The 24,887-nt window shown below is 38.8% G+C and overlaps 1 protein-coding gene across 2 annotated transcripts in view; it reads left to right on the forward strand.

Moving 5' to 3' along the window:
* The first annotated feature begins 516 nt into the window (after positions 1-516).
* The window catches only part of RAB5A (RAB5A, member RAS oncogene family), a 31,034-nt gene continuing 6,663 nt past the window's right edge, over positions 517-24,887 (forward strand). Inside the window, exons 1-2 of one of the 2 annotated variants that reach the window (XM_059920401.1) lie at positions 517-904; positions 3,935-4,190. In XM_059920401.1, the coding sequence (XP_059776384.1) occupies positions 4,028-4,190 (163 nt within the window). In that variant the 5' untranslated portion in view covers positions 517-904; positions 3,935-4,027. The remainder of the gene's footprint in view (positions 905-3,934; positions 4,191-24,887) is intronic. The other variant, XM_059920400.1, reaches the window with a different exon arrangement.

Genomic DNA, 24,887 nt, shown 5'->3' on the forward strand with positions numbered 1-24,887 from the left:
CTTACCTATCCACCCATCCCCAGGGACGTGTTGGAAGGCTCTCTTGTGCTAGAAAAGCCCCCACAAAAAGGCCCCTTAGCCGAGCTGGCAGAGTTGGGGTGTTGCAGAGGTAGGGTAAGGGGAACTGGGAGCTAATATTCACAGAGGGAACTTCGCCGCCCCACACCTGCTGGGAGCAACAAACCCAAGTTCTCCTGAGCTCCCCCCTAGAGCAGGCCGGCCGAGTAGTACCCCCGCCCCGTCTCCGCCCCGTCCCCGCCCTCGGCCACTGGGAGCCACGGACCGCCGCCCAGATAACAATGGCGCCGGCGGGGGCGGGGCCGCGCGCGCCCCGGGGAAGCGGGGGAGGGGAGGCGGCCCGCGGCCGTACCCGACCCCACGGCTCGCTGGGGTCACGTGACGCGGCCGCCCCGCCCCGCGGCCCAGCCCGGACTCTTAAGGCTCTGGGAAGGGGCGGGGGAGCGGATGGAACGGGCGGACGGGGGACGACCGGAAGTGACGAAGGGGCGTAATCCGCGACGTGCGGCGACGTGGCGGCGAGGCCGGCGCCGGGCGGCGGAAGTGGCTACCGCGCTGGGACTGGAGTGTTTGTGTTTTGGTTAGCGAAGGAGCCGACGGCCGGCCTGAGGGGAGGAGGGAGGAGGAGGAAGAATTAGTGGGAACTCGAGCGCCGGCGGCGGCGGAGGAGGAAAAAGCAAAGAGGAAGGCGGAGCGGCGGGAGGCGGAGACGGAGACCAACGGGGGCGGCACCGCGGCACGAGCCCCGCACCGTCCAGTCTGAGGGGAGCGGCGAGACGAGGAGACGCGCCGCCACCGCCGCCTCAGCCTCAGCCTCCTCTTGGGCTCCGCCTGGGACCTGCAGCCGGAAGCTTCGGCGCCGCGGCCTCGCGCGCTGCGGACTCAGGTAACCGAGCCGGCCCTCCGCCTGCGCGGAGCGGGTCGGGACCCCGGGTGGCCCGCGGGCCCTGCCGGCGCGGAGTCCTCCGCCCTTCTCTCTCGCGCGTCGGGGCCCGGGACCAGAGATGGGCCGAACCCGGCGTCTCGACCCGCCGGCCCTGGTGACTCATCCTTCGAGGCCAGGATTTGGGGACCGGCCGAGGGAGCGACGGGTGTCACCCTGTTCCCTTCTCAAGATGGCGCCGCGAGAGAGGGCCGGAGGCCGCGGTTCCGCCTGCTCCGTCCTGGCAGCCCGGGGTTGGGGGGGTGGTCTCCGGCCAGAAGCAGGCCGGATTCGGGGGAGGAGGATGGGAGAGACGGCCCAGGGGCCTGGCGGGGCCTGCCTGCTCGGGCGATCGGAGCTGGGTGTCAGTTGCTCAGGTGCTCTCGGAGGAGGAACTGGGGCCTCCAGCAGGTGTGAATTTGGGGAGCTCCGCCTACCCCCCGACTCCCTGAGCCGGGTAATGGAGGGAGGAGGCGGCTCGGGAAGCCGGGCTGTCTAGGGACTCTTGTCTCATCGTTGGAAGGTGGTGAACCGCAGCCTTAAACAACTCGGCACAGCTAGGTCGCTGAACACACTCAGTGGGTAGAGCCCTTTAAACGTGCTCTGTTGTTCGCCTCCCTGGAAGCTGGTTACTCTCCTGAGACTTTTTCAAGCTCTGAACGTCATAATTCACATATTTGGTTTTTGTGTTTTGCTGAAGTGGTGCCTAAGTGTCCAGTCAATTGCCTTTCACATAACTAGGAGGAAAAAACCCCACATGGACATGACTGCGATAATTTAGGACAGCTCAGAAACTTTATTCTTAGTGTAAAATGGGGATAATAAAAAGAGCTCGTAGGGTTGCTGTGAGCCTAATTCATAGGATGGTGCTTGGCACAAAATAAGTACCCAGAAATGTAAGCTGCTGTTAGTTTTGATCAAAGAGCACCCAGGAGGACTTTAACTCTAGAATGCCAGGTGTTTCCAAAGATTTAAAATGCACTTTATGCAAAATCTTGGGCTTTTGTGAAACAGAAGTTTAAGTAGTGAATGCAACTGTTACAAAACGTAACTTTTAACCTTAATGTTATGCTAACTGTATATTTATAATTAGATTTAGTTATGTTTTGTTTGAGATCCTTGGAGGGAACTATAATGCAAGGCTTTAAACCTTAAAAGACAAAGCTAAATCATAATCTTTTTTAATGGGCATCTGATGTTTTCCCTGAAATTTTGGGAGGACTGTGGAAATTCGGAGCATGTTGTCCTTGATGAGTAATTCAGTTTGCTGTTTTGTAGGTAATCAGACAGTTGGGAAGTGTTTTAGTTGCTATCGTGTGTACTATCGGAAGGTGCATTTTCAGTCTACCTGACTTTCTATTGATACTTGGTCATTATTTCATCAAAGGGGCACTTTAATTGCCAATTTTCAATCCCTGCTGTGTGTTGACCACTGTATTAGAAACTTTTTACATATATAGTCTCTTGTTTACTTCCCACAGCAGCTGTGAAAGTTAGGTATACTGGAAATAGAGGCTTTGAAATGAAAGCACTTGCTCCAGCAGAAATTGGTATAACTAGCCAGGATTAGATCCCCAAATCTTGTATGTTTTGGGGGTGGTAGGAGGGTAGATGTGGGGTTGGAGCATTTTTTTATTACAGAAAATTTTTTAAATGTACAGAAGTAGGAAGAATAGTATAATGAACTCATCATCTAGCTTCAGTTATCTTATGGCCCATCTTGTTTTATTTACGCCCCCATTGTTTGGAAGCAACTCAGACCTATTATTTCATTTGTCAATATTTCAGTACGTACTACTAAAAGATAAGGACTCTTCAAAGCTGCTGTTCAGGTAAGGCAGAGGTGATTTTACTGCCATGAATGTAAGTTCTCATGGATATGTTTATTAATGAGTTCATGGTCAAGAGGGATTCTTGTATAAACTCATTTCATGGGTAAGGCAAATTTCTTATTAGGTACCTAAATGAAATAGAACAGTGATTTGAGAAGAGGAATCATCAGATTTAATGTTATTAGCACATGATCAGGTTTTGATTAAAGATGGAAGAAAACTATTATGATTGATTTGTGAGTAGATTGGAAAAGAGTTCTTTGAAAGTTCCCTAATTCCTTTGAGATTGAAAATTAGCGTTCTTAGATAATAGTAGAAGACATAGAAGTTGCCCTTCAGGCTAGTTTTTTCTAAATCTGTTAAATAGAAAGTAACGAACGACACATTTGTTAGCTCCAGAACTACAGAAAAGTATAACTAAATAAGACACTAATTCACTCACCACATAGAGAACCACAGTTAACAGTTCCACGTCTGATGTACTTGAGCACATCAGAAAACAGTTTTAAGTCTTTTAGGCACCAGACACACCACCTACTTAATATATTTGTTGCTCCAAAGCTACCGTTAAATAAACAAAAAACATGTACCGTTTAACAGAAGCCTTCAAATAATAATGGCCAACATTTATTGAGCTGTTACTATGTTCTAAGATCTATTCTAAGAGCTTTCCACTTATTAACTTAATTTTACTCAAAACTGTTTTAACCTAAGTACTTGAGTCACCTCTCAGGTTGCCAGGGTTTGAAACTCAGCTCTGTTGAAGCTCCGTCACAGTAACTGTGTGACCTCAAGTTACTTAACCTCTCTGTGCCTGTTTTCCTCATTTTTAAGGATTGTAATAGCCAACTTTACAGGATTGTTGAGTGGCTGCGTTAAGTACTTAAAACCACCTGGCACAAAATGGAGTCTTTGATAAAGGTTAGCTTTAAAATGTTTTAAAAGCCTTGAAAATTACAGCATGACTTTAGGCTCAAATCTCATGCCTTTACGGTATTGACAAAGGTAGTGAATTAAAGTAAATGACATTCAGTGTCTATTAGAGGTTATAATTGTCATGCAATAATGTGTTACAGGCAGAATTTACCAAAGTGATTAATAGTAGATTTGCTTTGTTTTGCTGATTTGTATACTTAATTACTTCGTATTTGTTTTTTTACAGGTTTCTCTACCTCCAGAAAGAAAAAAATTGACACCTTGCATCCTGGAAGTTCATTTAAGAGACTGAAATTAGGGACTTCTTTCAAATTTGGACATGGCTAATCGAGGAGCAACAAGACCCAATGGGCCAAATACTGGAAATAAAATATGCCAGTTCAAATTAGTACTTCTGGGAGAGTCTGCTGTTGGCAAATCGAGCCTGGTGCTTCGTTTTGTGAAGGGCCAATTTCATGAATTTCAAGAGAGTACCATTGGGGGTAAGATTTTCTTTTATCCTTTTTTCATTTAATTGAATCATACGTTGACAAATAAGATTTTGCTGTTCTGATTGTATGATGATGGGTACTAAATAGGTCACAGAGTGAAGAGCTGAGCAGCAGACTCAAGCTTTATAACTTGATTTTTGTTAAGATAATGTTGTTTAATATTTTGATTTACTGGTTATCCCCAAGACAGTTGTATGGAAGCTAAAATACAGATGCAAACATGAGTGGAATCAGTGTCCTCAAGTATAAGATTTGATTGGTATCTTTCTTGATAATGATTAGAAGCTTCTTCAAGTTAATACATGTTTGTGCTGAATTATATTGGCTTTAGAATGAATAGTGAAAATAGTAAAAGTAAATAGTAAAAGAGTTAACATTACAATTCTAATTCTAAATAACTGAGGGAAGAGAAAAAGTGAGTGATTAATGAAGAGGGACATGAAAGGGAAATGGGACCTGAAGAGAAAGATGGAGGGAGAGGGGAAAGAGGTAGAGTAAGCCCTGCTTACAGTGGTTTTGGTAAGACTGAGGCAAGGGGACGGTAAGATGCAGGACAAAGAGGAGACAACTAACAGAGCATTGTTGTGAATAGAAGACAAGAAATTAGATAATTGAACCTCATCAGAGAAATCCACAACTGTATATAGCAAGGGGCAAAACAGCCTGTTTTGGGCGTCAGTTTCATCTGCCAAATGAAGCTTTTGAATTAGATACTGTGTGGACAGCTTTAAGATTCGCAGTATTTTGCAGGGGGTGTGTAACTAAGCAGTACCATGTTTTTTCCAGGTATTTTATACATTTTAAAGTCATACTTTTGAAATATGTAAGGCAGATACCCATTGGCATGTAGCAACTTCTTGGAGTCCGTCTTTCAGGAGCATAACTTTATGCTATGCATTGAGTGTATGTTCTCAAGTAAGTACACTTGAGAATTTTATTTGTAGTTTCAGATCCTCGCAATAAGATAAATTACAGAACTCTAGTATCTCCTGGCTTTTCCCTACATATAGGAAATACAGTAGATAAGTGGTATTTCCACTTTAATAGACTCAGCAGTATAACAGTGATTGTCAACCCCCTCCATTTGTATATCATGTTACAGTGTGATCCCATTTTAGTATTTTATGGTTTTTATAATGGATGAGCATCAAAAATATAGTCCATATCATGCAGCTTTTATTTTGATTCAGAAATCTTGGTATTTTAAAAAATTTTAATGAAGTGTATCACACGTTCTTTGTGGTTTCTTTGTTAATACATTTGTGTGTGTGTGTGTATATACCGTTTAATAATGAAATATAAAAATATATATACGTATGATTTAATAATGAAGTATTACCTCTCAAGCTTTAGCCTCCTCCAGAAAGCAAATTGGGCCAAAGTTAACTAGCCCACATGGTAGGAAGAGTTTTAAAGAGTTTGAGGTTATGTCCACCCACCTTAAACTGGTGCAAAAAGTTAGTTGTTATAAGTGCTTTTTGGCAAGTGATTGTCAGTTGCAGCATTTTCCAAAGTACATATGCATCTTAGGCAAAATACCTGGGCCGATATGTTTGGGACTTGCTATGTGCTAACCCTGCCCCCCTTCACAGTACATATTAAAATAACAAAAACACTGAAGTACCGTAGTGAAGGACTTAACTCCTGGGAAATGTAGCCTGAGACTAGAACTTTGTTTTTGTTTTGGATACTCCCAGTTATCTTCGAAGTGTATTTTTTCCTAATGACATCTCAGGAAGGACATTTAAAAGAGAAATTTAACCCCTTATCAGTGCATCATCATAAATATACATATCCTCTGATATGTGTGTATGGGTGTGTATATATATATAATCTCCATTTCTATTTAATACCAATTAGATTGTCTACATTTCATTAACGAAATTGTCAAAAGGTTTTCATTCTAACACATAAAACTTCCTTAATATTTTCTACGAATACAGATTGAGCTGGCTTTTTAAACCAACTTTAGAAGCACTTTACATCCCAATTTCTGTGTTAATGGTTAACTGGCTGGATACCTTTCCACTATGTTGACCACATATTAATATCCTTAGGAGGTATGACAGTGCCACTATGACTACAGCTGTGAGCCCTGGTTTTTTTGTTTGTTTTTGAGAGATAACTGACATAATATTGTGTAAGTTTAAGGTGTAAGACGTATTGGTTTAACTTGCCTACAAAGTGAGCACTGTTTTTTTGTGCTCTTTGCTAGCAGCTCTTCACCCTTAAGGACTAGAGTAGAATCTAAGCATTTAAGGATCTCAAGGTTTGAGCTATTTAAGGTCTGTAACTTGTAGGTAATATGTCTTTTTGTTTTGGCTGATGTGTGGTAGGAGCTATCTAAAAATGAACCTGGCCAGATGTTTTACATTTCATCGGTTGTTTATTTTTTACTTAACTGTTTATGTTTAATAACATTAGTTGCGGTCTGAAGAGCTCACATAAAATTTTCGTCTCTGCTTGTGTTGTAAGGTGGAAATCATATACTGCACTCTTGAATTTGTGTATTCTAGAACCTTATATTCATCAAGAACATCAAGGTTTCTTTAGTTTTTGTGGTTCTTCCTAAACATGATAGCTTGATTTAAGAATCCATGTTGTCTCACAATACCCCACACCCCTGCCCCTTGACTCTATAGCACTCATAATGAGATAGGTAGTTAGGTGGTGGGTTTAGTGCTTTGGGGAGTTCTAGCTTATTTGTAGGGGTTTAAAGTCTGCATGACATTTATGTTCCTGTTGTTTGTCTAAGACGAGCCCATAAGGTTAGCAGGGAGCATTAGGCTCAGAGGGTTGTCATCCTTCTTGCTAGCTCACCTGGAGGCTCATAGCTCTTCAGTAAATACCTGTTGGATGTTTGGACTGGCCATCTTTCATTTAACACCTTGAACACCTGAAGATTTATCTTAAGTTTTAACAGGTCTTCCACGTGATTCTAATACATGCCAAAGTTTGAGAACACCTGCTTTCTGTGTTCTGAGGAGCCAGTAGTACATTTACACTACATATTAAAGTTCTCCCACAAATGGAATAATTGCTTTTCTTTTTTTTAAACTGTAGGATTTTTTTTAAAACTTACTGTTCATCTAACTCCTCCAGTTTGAGAATTACAAGTATTATGTACTGGTTACATTACGTATTACCTGTTATTTCTTTGTATGGGAACTCCTTCCTTTTAACCTGCTAGGCCTCTTTAAGAGAGCATGGCTCCTTTCCTTCTCTGTTCCATCAAGGATACCCTGCCTTGTCTTTACTTACGGGAGTTAGAATATCCATAGTTTTCAGTTATCTGTACCGATGCTGCTCTCTTTCATTGCCACAAATAATCAAGGACTGGTTATACACGAAATTAAAGAGATAAGTGTCTTCTTTTTTAAGCTATTTTCAGCAGTTATTAACCCTAAGTAGAGTGTCTAAAATAATTATTTCAGGGTTGTTTTTACTGGAAGAACAAAGTTTATTCTATATTTAACATCCATCCAGTTTCCTCTAAGGGGCTACCAGGACTTGTTTTTCTATTCAGATTCAAAAACATCTGGGGGAAAAATTATTAAAATTAAGAAAAACAAGGTTGGTTTCAAAGTTATTATTAACAGTCTTTTACCTTACCTTATCAATTTACCACCAAGACCTTCTTAAGAGTCGAGCGTTATGGTTAAGAAAGGGGTGGCGGGCGGCTCTATATCCACATTGTTTGATTTAAAACTCTAGCTCCAGCACATACCACGTATCATCTGAGGATTTAAAACTCTAGCTCCAGCACATACCACGTATCATCTGAGGATTTAAAACTCTAGCTCCAGCACATACCACGTATCATCTGAGGCAAGTCATGCCCAGCTTTATTTGCGTCTTATATGAAATGGAAATAAAAGTACCTTACTTGAGAGGTTTTTGGTAAGGATTAAATGAAAGTGCATATACATTTCTTGGCACAATGCCTAGCATGGAGTAAAATGCTTATTAAATATTAGCTATTACCATTACCATCACCACCATTACTTTTTGCTGAGTCATTTTTATCACTGTTGATATTTTTGTTGTATAGTCATAGGACATTATTTTAGAACCGTGACTTTTCCACCTAGTGCAGAGCATTCGATTTAGGATTTGACAGTGTTAAAGAATTTTATGTCCAGATTTTCTCCTCTTGGAAGATAAAGTTTCTTATTAAAAATTATAGGAACAAATAAGATGTAAGAAACTTTATGAGCAGGTACTTCCTAAATTTGAGCCTTTCCAAAAATGGAGTTTTTGCAGATTCCTTCAAGGAAATAACATGAGCATATACAACTAAGTTTCTTTAAATTCTATATGGTAGATTCTTGCTTAACCCTCCCACCATTTGTTGATTTTCAAAAAAGTGGTTATTCATGTATGTTACATTAAATGCCTGCTCCCCACATCAACTAAGATATTTTGGAAGTTTTCTCAGAGAGAGAAATTACACAGTTATATAGAATATGACATGTATGTAGATATTAAAGTTGCTTCCTAAACTGAGAAATAAAAGCAGCTAGAAAATTTAAATCTGAATAACTTATGTTTTTCCTGTAGTAGTAAGCTTTCTACTATTGCCCTTCATTTGTTAGCTGTAAGAAAGACTTGTTTGTGTAATTGTAATCTGTGCATTTGTTTACTTCCTTTATCTTTTTGCATCTGCATATTGTTTTCAATTAAAAGTACTTTTGAGAAAGGATAGAAGACCTAGGGACAAACCACCAGCATATAGTTTTCAATTCATGAGAAAAACGGTTTTTGAAATATTCATATTCTTTCTGTTACAGTGAGAGTTAAAATTTGTGGGAGTTTATCTTTTGGTTTTAAGTGAAAGAATATTACCTTTATGCATAATAATATTTCCTTCTAGAAAGTACATATTCAGTATTTGAGATAGGTTGTATTACTAGGAGAAATTGGTAAAGATTTGGTATTTTATATGTTTGTACCAGTTCTGACCTAAAAAATTTTAATAGTCTTAACATCAGTTATTCCCCAATGTTCCAGTTTAAAATGTTATCATATGTGGCTACTGAAGCATTGCTGTGAATTAGCCAATAAGCTTAGCTTCAATCCTGGCTTCCTTTTACAAACAGCACTGTTTACACATTTATAAAATGAGAAGAGTGAGCTAAATAAGGATTCTTTTAGGGCAGACATTTTTTAAAGTGTGTACTCTCCTCCACATTAAACAATGCAATCAATATAGTTAAACCTTTTCTTCCTCTTAAAATTTATTTCACAATTTGGGATCATGAACGTCTGTTTTTGCCCTGTCTTACTTAATTCATCGATGCCCTCTGGTGTTGCTGAAGTATTCAAAGCTGTTTGGTAGAATGATTTTGCCAATTAGCTCTAACTATGGTGAACTACCTCTGTTGATTCACTAATTTGCTGCTTTTATTCTGCTATTACTGGGAAATAAGATTATTGAGCTTTTCTGAAATTCATTCACTCAACAAATTTACCAAGCTCCTAGCACTGTGCTAAATATTAGAAATCAGAGTTAACCTTTCCCCCTTTTGGGTCTTACACCATAGTAATCTGAGGTTACTTATATGCAGTCTTCCTTACGATGCATGCTGAATTAATTCATCATTTGGAGTCATCATTGAGAGCCTTTTGTTACCAGGCCTCTTGGTGGCAAATAGGGATGTATTAGAGGGAGAAAAGCAACAGGAGTAATTCCAGAGGCTTTTGATTTTTGATCATTGGCTATTTTGATGTAAACATGAACTGCAACTTCCAAATTACTAAATTCCTCAAGATGAGAGTGAAGTCACATACTGGATTTTGAAAATAAGAAATAATCCTTAGTGTTTTACAAGTGTTGCAAAACAGTATTTGAGGGAAGTGCTGGTGAACAACATTCACCCTCTTTTCCAGGTAATATAGATGAGGAAGGGTAACAGCAGGATGAGGAACCAGTCATTCGCGGGTTTTTAGCCTGTTTGCAAAGCTGAAGATAGCAGGCACTCTTTGGATTCAAAAAGAAGAGATACTGTGATGATATGGGACTGTAGTCACTCTAATTATCAGACACCTTCAGCGTTTCTCAGTTAAAAAAATAGTTATTTAGGGACTTCAGTGGTTCAGTGGTTAGGACTCCTGCTTCCACTGCCAGCGGGTGCGGGTTCGATCCCTAGTTGGGGAATTAAGATCCCACATGCCATGTAGCACGGCCAAGAAATTTAAAAAAAAAAAAAAAAAGTTATTTATCCTCACATAGAACGAGAGCCAGGAGTGGTTCCACTTTGTTGATATCAATTCTATTTGAGGTGTAACGTGAATGTATCTTGGACACATAGGGTACTTTAATATTAGAGGGCTTGAACGTGAATTTAGACAATCCTAACTTTCTCATCTATTGTATTCATAAGTCATTTGTAAATTTTAGAAAAATGTGACTTCAAGGAAATACAGGGTAATTTTAGGATAGCTTGTAAGGTAATTTTTAAGTTAGTTACATGTCATATGATGCAGTCATAGAACTTATACGGCATTCTCACAGTGTCATCTGGACCTTACCATAGCTATATGAGGAAATACTAATCTTATAGATGAGGAAACTGAGGCAACAAAAGTGATTTGCCTGAGGTTTTGCAACTAAGTAACAGCTGGGATTAAAGACAGATCTTTCTTCATTGCCACCTGTATTCTGGAATTGATAAAGTTTAGGGTCAGGATATGCATGACATAAGCATTCTGTTATAAAATGTGTGGTACTTGGCAGGTACGGAGCCCCTTATATATTGATTTATTGATATAAGGAAAATAATGTGAAAGTTTTTTGTTTTTTTTTTTTTTTTTTGTGAAGTTTCCTGACATCCTAAGAGGTAATGTCTTCCACTCAGGAGCACTTTTTTTTTTTTTTAACTTTTTTTTTTTTAATTGTATAACTATATATACATTTTTTTAAAATTTATTTATTGATTTATGGTTGTGTTGGGTCTTCGTATCTGTGCGAGGGCTTTCTCTAGTTGTGGCAAGCGGGGGCCACTCTTCATCGTGGTGCGCGGGCCTCTCACGATCGCGGCCTCTCCTGTTGCGGAGCACAGGCTCCAGACGCGCAGGCTCAGTAGTTGTGGCTCACGGGCCCAGTTGCTCCGCGGCATGTGGGATCTTCCCAGACCAGGGCTCGAACCCGTGTCCCCTGCATTGGCAGGCAGACTCTCAACCACTGCGCCACCAGGGAAGCCCCAATGTGAAAGTATTTTTAAATAAAAATTCAAATCACTCATGTTCCAAAGTGAGCACCACTGTGTTCATTTTTATGCTATCCACATGTATCACATTTTTATTATTTCATTGATTTGTCCTTATAAGTCAAATCTCAAATGGTTGACATCGAAAAATGTCCCTCCTATCTTCTACCCACTTAGTTCTTTTTCCCAGAGGTAGTGTTACTTTGTCCTTGCAAAGTTACCATTATATTTAAATCTGTGTATTTTCTCCTTTTTATGCAATTTGAAACATACCAGACCTACTGTAGTATACTTTTTATTTTTCACTTTAATACTGTCCCAGTTATCTACTGCTCAGAAACGAACCCAAAGCTTAGTCATTTAAAACAATTATTATCTCTTTTGTTTCTGGGGGTTGAGTGGGCTTAGGTGATTTTCTGATGTCATGGGTGGCAGTCAGTGCTGGGGCTAGAATCATCTCAACACATCTGGCAGCTCACTCTGGCTATTGGTTGGGACCTCAGCTGGGGCTGTCAGCCAGAACACCTGCATGTGGCCTTGCCACCTGGTTTGGGTTTCCTCACAGCATGATGGCTGGGTTCAAACATGAATATCCCCAAAATACCAGGCAGAGGCTGGGTAGCTTTTTATGACCTACCCCCCAGAAGTTCACATAGATAGCGTCAATTATGTTCATATCACAGGCTTGTACAGATTTGAGGAAAGAATGTCAGTGTCATGTTGTAACAAGAATGTGTGTGAAATCTTCTGGCCATCTTGGAAAATACAATCTGATTTTTCATATCATTTTATGAAGAGCATCCTCATTTTTCTTGGCTGTATCAGCATTCCTTTGAATGGGTCACAATCAGTACGCTTTATCAGTTCTAGTTTCAGATTTGCACATTGTTTTATATTTTGGGGCGTTAACAGCGCTGCATTGAATAATTTAATTCATAGTCATTTCTCACATATTCCAAGTATTTCTGTAACATAAATTCCTCGAAGTTGATTGCTGTGTCTTAGGTTATAGACTTTTGTAATTCTGATACACTTTTCCACACTGCCCTCCGACCAGCAATGCACAGAATGCCTGTCACCCTGTTTTACGAACTCAAGGTGGTGTCACCCTTACGGATCTTTGCCGTGCTTAGGTGCCTCGATCTCTGCGTTGTTTAATGTATGTTTTTCCCGTAATAGGGGCCAGGTCAAGCATCTTTTCATATTTTTAGAGCCCATTATGTTTCCATTCTCTGTGAACTATTTATAACTTCATGATATGTTTATATAGAATCATTTATAATAGTCCTACTGTTGTATTGTTTCATTTATTAACGATAATACTCAATATCTGTATTGTATTATATTGTATTCATACTAATTTTAGTAACTGACAGTCTCCTATTTTTTAACTATATCCTTATTGTTAGACATATAATGTTTGCATTTTTGTTTGCTGTTTTAGGTAATCATCTAATAGTGGATGTATTCTTGGAATTTTTTCTTCTCTGGACTTATTATTTCTGTAGGATCAATTTCTAGATGTGGTTACTGAACCAAAGTAATTTTATTTAATGATTATGGAATCAAAGGGATTCCAGTCTCTTCATCACTTTTTTCTTCCCTTAAAGATAGATATTTGTGATTTCTTTGAGCCTTGCTTGGCATAGATAATTATATTCTGGGATTGCAGGTTTCCTGTAATTGTTACTCTGGGGCTTAGTCTTCTCTGTCTCTTCTGCCTTCTTTAGCTTGGCTTTTTCCAGTCTTATATTGTAAAATACTCAGATATCAGAACTTTTATTTTAAGCTCACTTAGTGGATAGGCTTATTGCTAAGCATTAAAAGAGTCACTTTCAAGGCCAGTAATTTTTTTAAAGTCTGGTAGATTTCCTTGAGACTTGGGAAGTATTAAGTGCTAGGTTCTTAAACCAAATGGAGAAGGGATATCACTAAGGAGAAGGGGGAAAGAGGCCTCCTTTGCAAAATAGCCAGGGCACAATCCTTGCACATTATCTTTTATTTTCTTTAGTTTGAAAATTATATGCCTGGGTGTAGAATTTTCAGCATTTCTCTTTCTTGGTGTTCTCTGAGCTTCCTGGATCTGTAATTTGGTGTCTGACATTATTTTGGGGAAATTCTACATCTTTATTGCTTCACATATTCTATTCCTTTCTTCTCCTTCTGGTATTCCCGTTATGAATATAGTACACCTTTTGTAGTTGTCCCACAGTCCTTGGATATTCTGTTCAGTGTTTTTCAGTCTTTATTCTCTTTATATTTCAGTTTTGAAGGTTACTATTGATAGACCTCAAGGTCTGAGGTTCTTTCCTCAGCCATGTCCAGTTATCTAATAAGCCCATCAAAGGCATTCGTTATTTCTCTTGTGGTGGTTTTGACCTCTGGCAGTTTTGGGGTGTTCTTAAGATTTCCATGTCTCTGCTGACATTGTCCATCTATTCTTGTTTTCTGTCTTTACCATTAGGGTCCTTAGCACATTAATCCTAGTTGTTTTAAATTCCCGGTCTGGTAACTCCAGCATCTCTGCTGTTCCTGGTTCTGATGCTTGCTCTGTCTCTTCAAACTGTGTTTTGCCTTTTAGTATGCCTTGTGATTTTTCTTGCTAGGTGGATATGATATAGTGGGTAAAAGCAAGTGCCATAAATAGGCCTTTAGTAGTGCAGTAAAGAGTTGTGTGTGTTGGGGGGGGACCATTCTATAGTCCTGTGATTAGGTCTGTCTTTTAGTGAGCCTGTTTGTCTAAACAGTGAACTTCACAAGTGGTCATCGGTTTTTTCCTCCCCCCCCTTAGATGAGACAGGATGGCTAGAATGGGCTGGAATTAGAGATTTCTGTTCTCCCACGTGGAAGGATAGAACTGGCTTGAGTTGGATATTTCTTCCCCCGAGCCAGTTAAGAGTCTGATAATACTCCAACAGGTTATTCTCGGATTAACTAGTTTCTCATGGGGACAGGCTTTGTTAAGAACATGGTAGTCTGGTTTATTTCAAAATGGTTCCTTTTCCTCTTACCTTGCCAGAAGCAGGCAGGGATTTTTCTCTGTTATGTACTGTGAGAACGTGATCAAGTTCCTGGATGTAAAACTCACAAAAGTGTGGTGCCCCCCTCCTCCCCCATGGCTGGTGGGTTCCCCTGGAGTTTTTAACTCAGATTTGTCCATACCTAACCTCCAGCAATTTGTCAATTACAGTTTCCTACACCAGCACTGGTTTCCTCAGGTTTCTGCTCTTATGTGTTGTGGTTTTCTGTATCCACCTGGCTTGTCTTTCCAAGTTGGGGGACAACAGATTGCCCTGTGTGACCTCACTACTTTTTAGATCTAAGAATAACTGTTGATTTTTCAGTTTATTTAGCTTTTCATTTGTCAGGATGGAGTGGTGACTTCTAAGTTCCTTGTATGCAAAACCAGAAGTCATCTTTGCTTGCACATTATAGGAATTTTTTAAAGTGCTGTTTAAACTATTTAACAAAGTATCTGTTGTCCATAAATGTCTTTCATGGACATATATCCCTTAAAGCTGAGTTAATTTCATTAACTTTTTCTCTTGATGTTTGTTGGGGAGCATTTGTCTGATACTAGCTAATAGCTTGTAACAACCTCTCCCCTTTCTCCCATTTCTTCACCTTTCCTCTTTGTGACATGTGCCTTCATTCTGCTTCCCACTTTAGTATTTGGAACATGATTGTTATATAAAACCAGTCAGGTGAGTAAAGACTTTAAGGATTGTGCCCTTGGTGTGGTAACCACAGACTCTCAGCCTTGAAGTTTCAAATATTGGTTTTATCAGTTCATTCTAGGGTGATTGGGTTTGGGGTACTAACTTAATACTAACCAAGTTCAAACTCCTACAACTAATTTTAAAACAGTGTACATTAATGTACTATCAGAAATATTAGTATGATAATGTTCAGCTAGTGACACGTGACTAGCTTATGTCCTGGCTAGTAGATTCCCTTAGAAGAGCTGGGTGTCCTTTAAGAGTAACTGTCAAGCTATGATAGTAAAGGAAAAACACATTGACCTCTGTTACTCCTATATTATTTCTGAAAAAAATTGCATGAATTAGTCTTTTTAAAAGTATATCTTCCTCCTAAATAATGTTGGAGAAAAACTGATCCTCATTTTGCATGACTTCATGCAGACTTCCTTATGTATCATTAACATTTTCCAAGATTGCATTCATTTGGCAACAATTATCTTTAGATGTTGCTTTAATGATTTTTGTTGTGATAAAATACACATAATAAAAATTTTACAGTTTTAACCATTTTAAGTGTGCAGTTTTATGGCATTAGGTATAGTCACATTGTTGTGCAAACTCATGTCCATCTTCAGAACTTTTTTATCTTGCCCAACTGAAACCCTATCCATTAAACAATAACTCCCTATTTCCCCACTCCGCCCCCCACCTGTGGCAAATACCATCCTACTTTCTGTCTCTGAATTTGACTACTCTAGGAACCTCACTCATATAAGAGAAATTATACGATAGTGTCCTTTTATGACTGGCTTTTTTCACTTAGCATGTCATCGAGGTTCATCCATCTTGTAAACGTGTCAAAATTTTCTTCCTTTTTAGGGCAGAATAATATTCCATTTTATGTATATACAACATTTTGCTTATTCTTTCATCCTTTGATGGACTCCTGGGTCTCTTCCACCTTTTGGCTATTGTGAATAACGCTGCTGTGAACATTGGTGTACAAATATCTTTCACATCTTTTGGACATATATCTGGAAGTGGAATTGTTGGATCATATGGAAATTCTGTGTTTAGTATTTTTGAAGAATTTCTATACCGTTTTCCACAGTGGCTGCACCATTTTACATTCCCACCATCAGTGCACAAGGGTTTCAATTTCTCCATATCCTGGGAACTCTTTGTTTTCCGTTTTGATAATAGCTATTCTAATGGGTGTGAAGTGGTATCTCATTGTGGTATTGATTTGCGTTTTCCTATTAATTAGTGATGGTGAGCGTCGTTTCATGTGCTTCTTGGCCATTTGTGTGTGTGTGTGTGTGTATTTTTTTTGCCATGCTGCATGGCTTGTGGGATCTTAGTTCCCTGACCAGGGATCGAACCTGGGCCCCAGCAGTTAAAGTGCCAAGTCTTAACCACTGGACCACCAGGGAATTCCCAGCCATTTATCTTTGGAGAAATGTTTATTAAAGTCCTTTGTCCATTTTTTTAATTGGGTAGTTTGGGTATTTGTGTTGCTAAGTTGTAGGAGTTTTGTATATATTCTGGATATCAGTCCTTATCAGATGCTTACTGGTCTTTGAGTTCAATATGATGAGTATTTATATAGATCATCTCATAAGTTGGATTTACTTTGGGAATATGGCCATCTTTTTATTTTTTATTTTTTGGTTGATTAATTTATGGCATATTTATTTTTGAACTTTTGAATTTTATTTTATTTTTTTATAGAGCAGGTTCTTATTAGTTATCCATTTTATACATATTAGTGTGTATATGTCAGTCCCAATCTCCCAATTCATTACACCACCATGACCCCCCGCACCGCTTTTCCCCCTTGTTGTCCATACATTTGTTCTCTACATCTGTGTCTCTATTTCTGCCCTGCAAACCGGTTCATCTCTACCATTTTTCTAGGTTCCACATACATGCGTTAATAAACGATATTTGTTTTTCTCTTTCTGACTTACTTCACTCTGTATGAGTCTCTAGATCTGTCCACGTCTCTACAAATGACCCAATTTTGTCCCTTTTTATGGCTGAGTAATATTCCATTGTATGTATATACCACATCTTTATCCATTCGTCTGTCAGTGGGCATTTAGGTTGCTTCCATGACCTGGCTATTGTAAATAGTACTGCAATGAACATTGGGGTGCATGTGTCTTTTTTTTAAAAAAAAAAAAAAACATCTTTATTGGAGTATAATTGCTTTACAATGGTGTGTTAGTTTCTGCTTTATAACAAAGTGAATCAGCTATACATATACATATATCCCCATATGTCTTCCCACTTGCGTCTTCCACCCTCCCTATCCCACCCCTCTAGGTGGTCACAGAGCACCAAGCTGATCTCCCTGTGCTATGCGGCTGCTTCCCACTAGCTATCGGTTTCACGTTTGGTAGTGTATATATGTACATGCCACTCTCTCACTTTGTCCCAGCTTACCCTTTCCCCTCCCCGTGTCCTCAAGTCCATTCTCTAGTAGGTCTGCGTCTTTATTCCCGTCCTGCCCCTAGGTTCTTCATGACCTTTCTTGTGTTTTTTTGGATTCCATAAATATGTGTTAGCATACGGTATTTGTTTTTCTCTTTCTGACTTCACTCTGTATGACAGACTCTAGGTCCATCCACCTCACTACAAATAACTCAATTTCATTTCTTTTTATGGCTGAGTAATATTCCATTGTATATATGTGCCACATCTTCTTCATCCATTCATCTGTCGATGGACATTTAGGTTGCTTCCATGTCCTGGCTATTGTAAATAGAGCTGCAATGAACATTGTGGTACATGACTCTTTTTGAATTATGGTTTTCTCAGGGTATATGCCCAGTAGTGGGATTGCTGGATCATATGGTAATTCTATTTTTAGTTTTTTAAGGAACCTCCATACTGTTCTCCATAGTGGCTGTATCAATTTACATTCCCACCAACAGTGCAAGAGGGTTCCCTTTTCTCCACACCCTCTCCAGCATTTGTTGTTTGTAGATTTTCTGATGGTGCCCATTCTAACTGTGTGAGGTGATACCTCATTGTAGTTTTGATTTGCATTTCTCTAATAATTAGTGATGTTGAGTACCTTTTCATGTGCTTCTTGGCCATCTGTATGGCCATCTTTTATATATGATCTCTATATTAAATTTTTACTTTGTTCCCAGGCTTTTGGAGTGTTTTCTGTTTGGGCTTAATCACTGTGTACGCTTTCCTTTCTGCCCCAATCTATTTTTATCCCCTTTCTTACCTTCCTCCTTGCGTTAGTTGAACTTAACTTCCAAGAATATGTGGTCTTCATCTTCTTTGCTGCCATGGTCTACTGGGTACTCTCTTCTATACAAATATACAATTGAAAATAAAAAATGGCCTCAGCTTTTATTTTGGCTGTTGTTGGCTTTTAGACCATCCATATATTCTTTTTTTAAAGATTTATCATTTATTTATTATTTATTTATTTTATTTATTCTTGGCTGCTTTGGGTCTTAGTTGTGGCATGCAGGATCTTTCGTTGCGGCTCGCAGGCTCTTCATTGTGGCGCGTGGGCTCCTCTAGCTGCAGCGCTTGGGTTCCAGAGCGCGTGAGCCCTGTAGTTTGCGGCACACGTGCTCTCTTGAGGCGCGTGAGCTCAGTAGTTGTGGTGCGTGGGCTTAGTTGCCCTACGGCATGTGGGATCTTTGTTCCCTTACCAAGGATCGAACCCACCTACCCTGCATTGTAAGGTGGATTCTTACCACTGCACCACCAGGGAAGTCCCATAGACCAGGGGTCCCCAACCCCTGGGCTGCAAACCGGTAACGGTCCGTGACCTGTTAGGAACCGAGCCGCACAGCAGGAGGTGAGCGGCGGGCAAGCAAGCGAAGCTTCATCTGCTGCTCCCCGTCGTTCCCCATGGCTCGCATTACCTCCTGAACCCGTCTCCCCCAATCTGTGGAAAAATTGTCTTCCATGAAACTGGTCCCCGGAGCCAAAATGGTTGGGGACCACTGCCATAGACCATCCATATATCCTTGTCTGTGTCTGATTTTATCATCTGAAGTCAGTGCTCATCTGTCTGATAAAATTCATTATATTGTATTATAATACTACTGCCACTGATACTCATTTTCCCAGCAAACCAATTTCTGCCTTCACAGATAACTTTGATACCTTGTTCTTGATGCCACTTGGTCAGTTTCTGCCATCTTTCTCCCTGAAGTTTGATCCAGATCCATCGAACTCAACCATTGAAATACTTGGCTCTAAAAACCTTTGCTTCCCCTACACATCGCTTCCAAACAACCTCTAACTTGGATTTTATGATCACAAGCCCCTGATCAGCATCTGAGATGTTGAACAAAGGCTCTTCCCCTCTCTAACAACTATATCCTTTCAATTTTAATAGGGCATCAAATCCACCACTTCCGTGCAAGTTTTATGTAAGGGAGAACATAGTCATGGAAAAAAAAATTATATATATAATATGTGTGTGTGTATGTATGTATGTGGGGTTTTTTGGGTTTTTTTTACTTTTTGGCAATTAAGAGGTCATTTTATTAGTATTTTAAATTTAGTTGCTTCTTAATACTTAACCAAGGCATCAGTGCCTTTTCACTTATACATTAGGTTATTTCTTATTATTAAATACAAAAATACTTTGAACTTAAAGGTGTGTTCTCCCTACGCTCCTGCTCCCATATCATCTTTTTTTTTTTTTTTTTAATTTTTTATTTATTTATTTATTTATGGCTGTGTTGGGTCTTCGTTTCTGTGTGAGGGCTTTCTCTAGTTGTGGCAAGTGGGGGCCACTCTTCATCGCGGTGCGCAGGCCTCTCATTATCGCGGCCTCTCTTGTTGCAGAGCACAGGCTCCAGACGCGCAGGCTCAGTAATTGTGGCTCACGGGCCTAATTGCTCCGTGGCATGTGGGATCCTCCCAGACCAGGGCTCGAACCCGTGTCCCCTGCATTGGCAGGCAGATTCTCAACCACTGCGCCACCAGGGAAGCCCTCCCATATCATCTTTTAGAGATTCCATGAGATATTAGGTTAACATATAGAGTTTTCATGGCTTTGCCACATGTTGGCAAAATTATTTCAAAACAGTTGTACAGTATCTCCAGCAGAGCATGAGTTTTTGCTACACTCTTTTATTTTCATTTTTTAATTTTGCTAAGTTAAGGGATAATACTTAACTATTTTTGCTGTGAGGATGATTTCATTGATTACTAGTGGTGTTGATTTTTTTCTGTGTTACATGCCTTTTGTGGATTTTCTTACACATTTATCTTTGATGCTTTTGGAGTTATCTTAAGATTTATATGAGCTTTCTACATATTAAAAATTAATCTCATAACATCCACTATAGAAATTTTTCTAAATGGGTTTGTCCCTGTGTTTTGAGTGTATGATACATGTTTTACAAACCTGAAGTCTTTAATTTTTATATAATCAAACCTGATAGTCTTATAGGATTTTTGGTCAGTTCTAATAAAGTAATTCTTTCCTATCAAATTTGATAAAATAATAAGTTGACGGTTGGGGTGATATTGGTTCCTTGGTTTTTCCTTTTTTGCCCTTCTGTTTAGTTCGTGTAGAATCATTTTAGGTGTTAGTTTAAACTTTTTTTTATGAGTTGTTAACCTTTGGTTAATGCTATTGATTTTGGATGTTCTTTCCCTTGCCCAGTGTATTGCAGTGTCTCCTCCTTGCTTACTGTTTATCAAGGTCTTACACATTATAGGCCTTTGGTGTTTGCAGATTTAACATTTACAGTTTCACCAACTCTCAGCTGACCCCAAGGTCTGTCATTCAGTAATTTGTAGTTTTGCTGAGACTGAAGTGTTACTTGCTTGCTGCCAAGCTTGCAAATAGGAACTGATCGTGGAAGCCCAAAGAGGGAGCCTATTAGACAGGCCAGCACCTGCATCTCAACGCAGCTTTGTTTTTCTTTACTTGTCGTCGCGTACGCAGTAACTCTCGAAGTGATAAAAGCTGTTTCTTTGTGAAATATGGGCCCGAAAAGAAAACCAACTGCTAGTGCTGGTGATGGAAGTGAAGAGAAAATGAAGAGGTCTAAGAAAGTGATGGTTCTTAGCCAGAAAATAGACGTTTTGGATAAATTAAAGTGGTTTTGCAGATTCAGGTAAGTTGGTGGTTGGTTAATGTTGTTACAGTATTTATGTAGTAGTTTATATTTTGAGTGCTAGAATTTATTTTTACAGCTTTGTAAATGACTAGTAATGTACTTTTAGAAGCACTGAGGATTTGAAGATGTCAGCTGTACTTCACTGACTTTTATGGGGGAAGTTAAATACTTTGGTAGTATTTGAAAACTTGAGAACTTTGGGAAATCTTGATGGTCTTTGTGGTATATAATGTTTATAATACTGGGTTATCCTATTCCCATAATATTTCTGCCCTTGTGGCACTACAGCACTTCTAAGTAGTTCTAATGTGTTTTTGATTGTACCCTAAAACTCATTCCACTGGCCTCTAATATTGGTCTTTTTTCTCCTCCCCCCCCAATTATGCTCTTTTTATCATATCACGTTAACAGTATGGTGTTACCCAGGTAAAAAGATCTTGTTGGTACTTTGCGATTGTGTTTGTTACATAATAACTTGAGTAGAGAGAGGCCTTTTGAAATACCTATCTTTTCCCATTTGAGAACTGTATCTAGTCAAAATAGCCCCCAAATAGTTGTACATATCTTTCATGGACTTCAGCAAACTTTTTGGACATTTATATGAACTGAGATTTATTTTAGATATTGAATATGGGCAAGAATAGCTAGTTTCTCAAGGAACTTCCCAGTCTAGGAGAAGATAATGTAAACCAGTGATTATAAAGTGTGAAACATGTTCTTGCATAGGGAACTCTGGGAGCACAAAGGTAGGACCTGCTTAAAAGGGTGTGATGAAGGATGGCTTCGGAGAGGAGTTGAGTGAATTGATTGTTCTTGTTCTTTGTTAATTTGATAGGGATCCAGTCTCCTCCCAGCATAACACTGAAATCTGGTCACTGCCTGTGTATTGTAAGGCTGTTTCTTTGATCTGTTCCAGCCAATTTAAAGAATTTACTATCTGCTTTATTTTAGCTGACGCCTTTGGATTTTCATTTCAGTCTTCTTGCCTCTTCCAAATAATGTCTCTTTCCAATAATTTATTACTTTAATTATTATAAGAATATCTGAAGTGATATTACATAATCGTTATGGTGGACATTCTCTTCTTGTTTCTAGGTTTAGAGAGATTGCCTAAGAGCTTTGTGCAAAATGCAGGTTTCAGGCTTAAGGATAGAATGGACACTTGATACATTTTTCTTTTAATTTATTTTATTTATTTATTATTTTTGGCTGTGTTGGGTCTTCGTTGCTGCACGTGGGCTTTCTCTAGTTGCAGCGAGTGGGGGCTACTCTTTGTTGTGGTGCACAGGCTCTAGGCGGGCGGGCTTCAGTTGTTGTGGCTCGCGGGCTCCAGAGCGCAGGCTCAGTAGTTGTGGCGCATGGGCTTAGTTGCTCCGCAGCATGTGGGGTCTTCCCGGACCAGGGCTAGAACCCGTGTCCCCAGCATTGGCAGGCAGATTCTTAACCACTGCGCCACCAGGGAAGCCCGACACTTGATAAATTTTAAGGAAGAATTCTGCGTGTATATTAGGAATATTGACTCAAATACCCTTTTGTAATTTATTTAAATAATGCATGATTTTTCTTTTTTAGCCTACTGGTGTAATAGTTTTATGTTTCTGAAAGAAGTGGTCATTGGCTGTTATTCTTTTAATATATTGGTTGGAATTTCTTTTCCTGTATCTTGTCACTTTTGTATGTGCCTTTATAAAAAAGAATTGGTATCCTTTTGTGACATCTTTAACTGGTTTGAGAATCAGATTATATTTCCTTTAAGGCAGCATAATTAATAGTTCTTTCCCTAAGCCTAGAATTGACTTATGGAAGTGTAAATGAATCTTTTTGCTACCAGTGTACTTTGTGGTTATGGAACAGAGAAAACAAAGTTTGAATGCAAATTATAATCCAGTTTTTTTCAAGTTGCATCAAACTATACTTGAGAAAGGGATTATATTTTGTGATCCATTCCTTACCTTTTATCCCCTTTTGTTAAAAAAGGAGTTCTGTCTTAGGGCTTAATTTTAAGTGTTTAAAAATACTGATTCTGCATGAGAACTTTTCGTGACTGGGAAAAAGTGACATAGTACTTTCTTGGTATCCTTTATCATAAATACAGGATTTTTAAAAATGGATATTTTTGCTAATTTTGGACGGTAAAAGAAGTTTGAATTGGAGTATATTTTAAATATGACTAGCCAATTGTGAGAATTCACAGAACCCTTAATAGAATTAACTCAAAATAAAGAAATTTCCAATCATGATGGTTGCAAAATTGAGAAGATTATAGTTTGTTGATACCAAAGCCAGTACAGCAGTCAGTTGACCTAATAAAAATAGCACAGAAGATAAATGTTATGTCTAATATGAAAGAGATGTAAATCAAATTAGACTTGGTTTATTCAGCACATTGGTATTAACTAGTAAATCTCTTAAGATTGACATCGCTCGTAAACTGCTACAGTTTACAGGATTGGATCATAATTCTCTTGCATGGGAGGACAGAGTTTTTGAAAACTTTATAACTTAATTCTATGCCAGTTTCAGAGGAGTTGAATACACCTTGAGCTGAAAGAAAAAAGAAGGAGCATACCAACTAATATTGAGTGATAGAGCAGCAGGGTTTAACTACTAGAGTTAATGAAGGAAAGGAACTGTAAGGTGTGCTTACTGTTGGCCAGCATGCTGGGGAAAATGGCTGTGTGTAGTTCTTTGGTGCAGCTAACAACATTTAAAAACTTACTCTAAGAGTTATATTTTAAAGTTCAATTCACTTGATTATAATGTACCTCTTATAAATCAATTTCTTATTTTCAGAAGTATCCATGTGGTGTCTTTCCTGATGTTTATTCTTAGAGAATCATACTTATAATAGACATTTTACTTCATATTGTTCTCAGGAAGCAATTGAGAAAATAAATGATACAGTAATTCTTTGCAAGATGTGACAGCAATCTCTTAATTTTAAAAGGAGGAATATCATTATAAAATGCTACTTTCTTATTAAGATTAAAATCTCAGAAAAGAACAGATGGAAAAAGTACAAATCACAAAATCCATAAGGCAAGGAATGAAAGCTAGGAGTTAATATTGAATCTCTATTAAACATTAAAACTAAACATAAACACATTAAACATAAAACATTAACACTTAATTAAAATTAAGTCTAGGTTGAGGTAATAACGATTACAAAAATTAGTGTCGATGTTTTGATGGAATAATATAAAAAATATATTGATTAGTGGTAATGGACTGGGACTAAATTCCCAGATTATGCCAATTAAACCCAGGAGAATGGAGCAAGAGGTATGCTGTTGTCAGTATAGATGGTAGTTATAGGTATGCTGATCCACCTTCTTCCCCCCGTTTTTTCAAGAATATCAGTATATATATTTCTTAAATCATGTGACAATTTAAAGTTTTTAAATACACAATTTGTAAAACAATTTAAGAACTTTAAAAAACTTATTTAATATTACAACACACTTTTTAAGAATGTAGGAAACACTTTAAAGCTGTGATTTTACTATGAAGGTTTTATATGTAAGCATATATTTATCTAGCTTTGAAGCATAGATCTTAACAGGTATTTAAAGCCACTATTAACTGTGGGTACGCAGTATATCAGGTTTCTAGGTGTTTTTACTACAGTATTAAAATATTAGTAGGAAAATGATAAACTTA

The sequence above is a fragment of the Balaenoptera ricei genome, chromosome 4, assembly GCF_028023285.1.
Source record: "Balaenoptera ricei isolate mBalRic1 chromosome 4, mBalRic1.hap2, whole genome shotgun sequence".
NCBI classification, from domain to species: domain Eukaryota; kingdom Metazoa; phylum Chordata; class Mammalia; order Artiodactyla; family Balaenopteridae; genus Balaenoptera; species Balaenoptera ricei.